Source organism: Rhinatrema bivittatum, chromosome 3 (assembly GCF_901001135.1).
Source record: "Rhinatrema bivittatum chromosome 3, aRhiBiv1.1, whole genome shotgun sequence".
In the NCBI taxonomy this organism is placed as follows: domain Eukaryota; kingdom Metazoa; phylum Chordata; class Amphibia; order Gymnophiona; family Rhinatrematidae; genus Rhinatrema; species Rhinatrema bivittatum.
In genome coordinates, this window is record NC_042617.1 from 531,791,826 (window position 1) to 531,799,347 (window position 7,522).

The following is a 7,522-nucleotide window of genomic DNA, read 5'->3' on the forward strand; positions in this document are numbered from 1 at the left end:
TCTCTCGCTCACCAGCTACCGACTGAAGCCCGCGTTACTAAAACTGCTTAACCAGCAGTTTGAATTTTCTCCCCACCTATCCCAGCTCTCCACGCTTACTCCATCTGCCCCCCCCCTTGCACCTAAAGCCAATCACTGCATTCCACGACTCTATGACACTCGCCTTCAGTCCCCCCCTCCCCCCCCTTCACGTACTTCACGTTGCAGCCCTACTTGTGTCCCCACGTTGTTTTCACCTCCGTCTATTCCACCTTCCCCCCCCCCCCTCTCCAACCACACGCGCCTCGCCTCTGAAGTGGGCCTGCGCCCACATTACGCCGCCCGGCCGGACACGGGGTCCGGCTGGTCTTCCATAATGTGGGCATGCAGGACCTCACTCGCTCGCAACCACCCCCTTACAATCCAATAATCACAGACACATTTCATTGTGGGTAAAACAAGGCCGCAGCTTTAATCATTCAGTGGTCCGAGCTTATATCCACACATTAACACAAACAACTAGGACTTTGGTATTGCCCACCCCCCACCAGACTATCCGCCACCTTCCGGCAGGATAGCCTAACCAGCCTCTCTGTTACACTCTTTGGCCCCAACACGCCAGGTTCCGACTCCCGCCACACTCTCTTGCAAGGAGCCAACCCAGGTGTACTCCCGCCTCCAACTTGCAAGGAGTCTGGCCAAGCAGCCCCCACCTCATCCGGCAAGGAGCCACACCCTGACAACAGCCCTCAGTTGTCAACCACCGTCGGCTTTACCAAAATCCAAATAACTTGAACAACAAAATTGAACAGTTATGGCTCGGACCAACCGCCACAGGCACAGGCATATAATGCCCTGTGACCCCCAAAGATGCGGCCTCGCTTTACAGAGGAAATAACTCCTCTAAGACCTCCTGAATGGAGTTCAGGAACAAGTCCAATCCTAGAAAAGACAGGTGAACCCCATCATCTCGGAACAAACCTATTACCTTACCCCATGACCAGGCATACTTAATATGCCGACCACCCAAGCGCTCCAACCAAGTCCCGATTTGTTGGTTTGCCTTGGACCTACACCGTTTCCATCTGATGTTATCCAATTCAGCAGGCCTCACCACAATATCAGACCAGCATAAGATCGTCGTCGGCAGCAAAATAGATATAGTCATTAAGTCCTTACGGACATTGCTAATGAAGTGCTTGCCCGACATCTTACCCCAGTCGTTACCCCCCAAATGGACTACCAAGACCCGAGGAGCTGCCCGACGCTCCCGCTCCTTCCTAACATAAGGAACAAGTTCGTCCCACAGCATACCCCTCCGGCCAAGCCAGATAACCCGAACCCCCCTTCGTTGTAAGTCCAAGTGAGGGCCGTAAGGACGGCCGCAGGCGTGTCTGTGACCCCAGTAAGTAAACGAATGGCCAATGATCCAAACTGTCATGGGCTCAGACGCAGCACCTGCAAAGAAACTAGAGTTAGCAAAGATCAATCATGCCCAGAATCTGGGCGAACATAACTCTTATAGGCCCCGGAACGCCACCGGCCTATCCTCTGTATGACCCCTCCAGGCACACCCGCCGTTGCCGCCGATGTAGCGGCCCCAATGCGGAACGAATGTGTTCCAAACCTGCGCCCCTCCAAACTGACAGCAAACAATGCTGCGCGCAGTACCGTCTCGAATTGATACTTGGTTAATGGCCTCCGGTTCTCGTGAACTAGAAATTGCATTGCTACCTCCGGCCGCACCCTACAATATCCAGCTGCATTTCTAACCGGGCAGGACGTCAAACCTGGAACCCTGGATAACAACACGGAGGCTCCACGACCCCTCTGATCCGTCTTAGATCGTGGAATTACTATCAATACTGCTCTGTTCGTGACTACCACATTCCGCGCCAAAATCCCTGGGTAATCAGTACTGGAGGCTGATCGAGCCACCAACTCGCTAATCCTAAAGGCCCCGAAAAAAGCGAATACGAAAGCAACTCGAAACAATAGTGTCTCATAAGGGGAAAAGCACACTGCAGACAACGCCTCCCATAACAGCATCAAGATATCATGTGTAATGGGCAAACGCTGATCAATTCTGCTCTGCGTTGTCCGCGACCAACCCCTCAACAGACGCCGAACTATAAAACGACCCGAAGGAAAGCCCCAACCATGTGCCTTCATAAAAAAGGAAAACCCCGCCAGCTGGCGGCCTACTGCAGCCTGCGAACACCCACTCGCCCGAGCACGCTCAATGAAACGTACCAATGCCATATCCGAGATCGGACCCCCCGCCCAACCCAAGGAACACAAAAACGCTGAGACTCGTCGGGCCCCCCCTACATAACCTGTCCACGTGGAGGGCGCTAATGAATCTCGCAGCATTTTCCAGGACTCTGGGAACCAAATTTCCAAAGGAAAGACGGCACCGGGGTTCCGCACGACTCCGCTTCTGGGGCGAGTTCTCGAAACAAGTCCCACTTGAAACGAGAAAGAGAGTCAGCCACACTGTTAGAAACTCCAGGCACGTGTCGAGCCCATACTGTTACATTTAAGGACATACAACGCAAAATCAGCTCGCGCAATAACTCTGACACTCTGATGCAACGCGCCGATCTTTTATTTATGACCTCAACCACCCCCTGATTATCGCTCCAAAATACCACTCTCTTTCCTGCCAACTGAGCGCCCCAAATATACACTGCCACTACAATTGGAAATAATTCCAAGAAAGCTATATTTTTTGTAACTCCAGACGTAATCCAGTCCTCCGGCCAACCTGCTGTGCACCAAGCCCCTCGAAAATAAGCCCCGAAACCTAACGAACCCGCTGCGTCGGTGAACAGCTCCAAATCATGATTTGACCGCGGATTAGATTGCCACAACGCCTCCCCATTAAAATCCTCCAAAAACCTATCCCAAAGTCTCAGATCTTCCCGCAAAAAACAAGAATTTCGCACACGATGATGCGGTTTTCTTAAACCGGACATAGCATGTGATAACCTGCGCAAAAACACTCTGCCCATAGGAATCACCCGACAGGCGAAATTTAGACTACCAACGAGTGACTGTAACTCTCGTAAAGACAACTTAGGCCGACCAACAGCCCCACGCACCATGTCCCTTAACAGCTGAACCTTATCCTCCGGTAACCGCGATACCATAGCCACCGAATCCAGCTCAATTCCCAAAAATACCAATGAAGTACTAGGTCCTTCTGTTTTACTGACCGAAAGAGGAATCCCGAAATCATTGGCCACCTCTTGAAAACAATTCATCAAACTGAGACAATCACCCGAACCAGCCCTTCCCACAAATAGAAAATCATCCAAATAATGTACCACGAGTCTCGATCCCGACCTCTTCTGTACCACCCAGTGCACAAATGTACTGAAGGCTTCAAAATAAGAGCATGCTATAGAACAACCCATAGGCATACACTTATCAAAGTAAAACTGCTGCTGAAAGCGGAACCCTAACAGGTGAAAACTATCAGGATGAACCGGCAACAAACGAAATGCCGCTTCTATGTCCGCTTTCGCCATTAAAGCCCCTGGGCCACACTGCCGAACTATTCGCACTGCGGAGTCAAAAGATGCGTATCGCACCGTGCATAATTCCCTCGGGATACCATCATTCACAGACCTCCCTTCGGGGAAAGACAAATTATGAATTAATCTAAACTTGCCCGGATCCTTTTTTGGAATCACAGCTAAAGGCGATAGGACCAAATCACGGAACGGAATCACATTAAAGGGACCTGCAATACGGCCCAGTCCTATTTCCCCCAGCAACTTTTCCCTTACCACCGCTATCATACGCCGAACCGACGGGCAATTGACCCCACCCCCAACTTCCCCCTGTCCTTGAAACGGTATTTTAAAACCATAACGAAAACCCTGATCTAACAACTCTGCCACCTTTATACGCGGGTACAGCCGTAACCATGGCAACATCGCGGTTAAACAGATAGGTGTATGTGCTCGCTCAAAGACCCGGTCTACTGGCACCTTTTGCAGGTTGTGCTGTGGCCGGTCCATCCCCTTGACGCTTCGAACACTTGGACACTGGGTGACCGGCTCCACACACGGAACAAGCGTGCCGGAACTTACAGTCCGGGAAAATACACGTGGAACGATTAAATCTCCAACACACATCACTGCGCCCCGCGCCCCCCTTTCCAACACTACTGCCGGGCACGTCCCTCCGAAAGGACCTCCCAGGCCCAGTACCAGCCACTAACCCCTGCCCCATACTACCTGAGGACGGTTTTGCAGCCATCTGCGTTAGCCAGAGTCCAACATCCTGAGTACCCCAGGAGATAAACTTATTTTCTTCCATACGATCCCGGAATCGCTCATCATAATTAAGCCAGGACCAACCTTCGTAAGTCTTACTGGCCGCTAGTATTGCATCTGCATAAGATAACAACGCCCCATACTGTGACGGATCTTTCTTCCCCACTACACTTGCTAGCCGCAGAAAAGCCCTTGTCCAATTATGAATATTTCGTGCCACCTTAATCGGGGCCCCTACAAATTGATCTCTCTTATTCCTCTTCTTCTTATCCTTACGCTTACCACGCCTGCCCTCCAGCAGCTGAAAAATATCAATGAACTGCCTACACCTAATTCGTCTACGAATGGAACGCGGAACCTCCTCCCATAACTCCGTAAAAGCCACCAAAGCCGGGGCACCACGTACTGTGGCCCCTCCGACTGCTCCCCCCTGAACCGCTGCTCCCGAATCCGAAGAGGTATCAGAAGATGACGAAGAGGACGACGACGACGAGGACGAATCCGATGAACTATAGCGCGCCCTCTTTCTCTTTTTCTTAGACTTCCCAGACTTTGAAGACCCCCGTTTCCTATCCACCCCCCCTTCCTTAACACTTGGTAACACTTCGCTGCCACCTGCATCCTTGCCATCCTGCTTCCCCCCCCTCCCTCTCTTCTGCCCCCCTCACCCATGCAGCTCCACCTCTGTCCTGTCTAGGGAAAATAATAAACTCACCAGTCTGTTCAGGCTCCACAGGCAGCACATCATCCATGTATAACTGCTCTCGCCGACCCCTGCCTGCCGTCACTGGCGCGTCATTGCGCCAAGCCTCCCATTGAGATGGGCCAGGTATTTCACCATCATCCTCTGCCAAATTCCCCTGTGGAAAAACAGCAGGAGCAGGAGACGGAACAGGAGCCGGCGCAATATCCCAATTTCTCTCCACCTCCAACCCCCCAAACTCCCCAAAACTGCTCGCACATCCCCTGTCCACAGACCTCCCTCTACCAAGGTCATCTCTTCCCCTCCCGATTCTCCCCCCTCCATTCAAACGCCGGCGAGAACCCCCAGTCAATCTACGATTACCTCTTTGCCCCATGCAGTGCCTGCTTATCCCCCCCAACATCCCCCTTGCCAGTTCTGGAACCAATAACGTATTACTCACCCTCTCCTCTCTCACAGCCATGCCCCTCCCCAACATGCTACAGGCACCCCTTGCCCTGCGCTCCTCCGCTCCACTTAACCGCCCTACCATCGCTCCCTTACCCCCCCGACCACGAAACCTAGTTTTGTATAAAGCTCCCATAGACACAGCACTCTCACCAAATGAACCTTCATCAGGGCCAGGAAAGCGCTCTGCAGCATCAGAAATCATTTCTGCAGCTAGAATGGGCTCACAGCTCTTAGAAGCTGCCTTTCCAGACTTCCCCTTAGCCCGGGGCCTCACAGCTCTACCGCCCCTCCCCCTCACCACACCCAGCTCTGCAGACCTCTCAATTAACAGCAACGGTCCCTCCCTTTCAATCTCCACACCTCCTCTATCCGCCCCCCGAGCTAACGATCGTGCTCCTCCCCGCTCTGCAACGCCAAAGTCGCTCACCCATTCTGGGATCAGCACACCGTCGCCTGCTGCCTCCTCCCCCGGCACCCATGCGGCTTCCTCTGACTCCAGGAACGCAGCCACACCACCATCGAGCTCCTCCTCCTCCCAATCGGGCCTCCTGCCATCCATGCTGCAGTCAGCACACGAGCTACTTGTAGTTTACAGCTGCAAAAAATGCCTGCGATCTCCGAACAGTCCCCAACGAACAATCACACAGAAACCAGCAACAAAAGGTATGTTAAGATCGCGCGAACCTTCTGACCCTCTCTCGCTCACCAGCTACCGACTGAAGCCCGCGTTACTAAAACTGCTTAACCAGCAGTTTGAATTTTCTCCCCACCTATCCCAGCTCTCCACGCTTACTCCATCTGCCCCCCCCTTGCACCTAAAGCCAATCACTGCATTCCACGACTCTATGACACTCGCCTTCAGTCCCCCCCTCCCCCCCCCCTTCACGTACTTCACGTTGCAGCCCTACTTGTGTCCCCACGTTGTTTTCACCTCCGTCTATTCCACCTTCCCCCCCCCCCCTCTCCAACCACACGCGCCTCGCCTCTGAAGTGGGCCTGCGCCCACATTACGCCGCCCGGCCGGACACGGGGTCCGGCTGGTCTTCCATTAGAGCAGAATTAAATGTTTTGAAATTTCAAAAGTAGGCTAAGACCCTTTTGTTTCCAAAGGTAAGGTGACTTTTACTTCGGTGCAAAATAAGCAAGTGAAGACTTCTTTGATGGTGAAGTGATTTTTGATTGGGTGTTATGCAGTTATTTAAGACTTAAGATTTTTTATTTTATATTTATTTAATTTTATGTTATTTTTATTCTGATGATGTTTTTGTATTTTTATTTGTTTGTATTTTGGTGCTATTTTGAATTATGAATTTATATTGTAAACCGATCAACTAATCTTCACAAAGCCAAATACTAGTATACTTCCCATTCAGTTTTTAAGGATTTTTTAAAAATTATATATATATATATATATATATATATATATATATATTAGCAAGGAATTTAGAGTGGGTTAGGGATGGCTTTTGCTCTCCATCAACAAGAGAAACAGGGTCTTGGGATTATTTGAATGAGGCCCTCATTTTAATTCTTTTAAATTAAAGTCTGTTTTGTCCCTTTAATTAATATGCCTCCATGCACATGTCTGCAGATCTATTTACATTTCCCTTATGTGAGTGTTGCCTGTGACAGGGTCAACCTTAGAGCAAACCCTGTGGTTCAAAATTCCACATGACTTCCTGTCAGCTCTGACACGTGCTACATGTTGACTGCAAGGTGTGACTGCCTGCTGGCCCTGTTATGTGCCTCTCAGCTGTGTGGTGTAAATGTCTCTTGGATATGCTATGTGCCTGCTTCCTGGCTCTGCATGGAACACATCCAACATCTGCATGGGGAAAGGGTCAGATACACTCTGTAAATCATCTCCAAGCAAAAGGGCCACATTTTAGCAAGTGAAATTGCTCTCACAATGTAGTGACACCAGATATATTGCCAGTGTAAATAGCATCTCTGGTCATTTATAAAAATAACTATAGTGCAGAAGACCACAAGGTTTTATAGAAATTTCTACTCCAAAAAAAAAAAGGAATGTTCCAGGCTCTAGCATAAAAGTAGAGGTGACTCCTAAAAAAACACATTTCAAAAACTTGTTAAACTTAATGTC

The 7,522-nt window shown here is 50.4% G+C and overlaps 1 protein-coding gene across 1 annotated transcript; it reads right to left on the minus strand.

Moving 5' to 3' along the window:
* Nucleotides 1–862: 862 nt before the first annotated feature.
* LOC115088642 lies at nt 863–6,200 on the minus strand. The gene is made up of 2 exons (XM_029596905.1): nt 4,981–6,200; nt 863–1,437 (listed from the first exon to the last, which is right to left on the minus strand). The coding sequence occupies exons 1-2, from the start codon at nt 5,975–5,977 to the stop codon at nt 863–865; spliced, it is 1,572 nt and encodes a 523-aa protein (XP_029452765.1). The 5' UTR covers nt 5,978–6,200.
* Between the last annotated feature and the right edge of the window lie 1,322 nt (nt 6,201–7,522).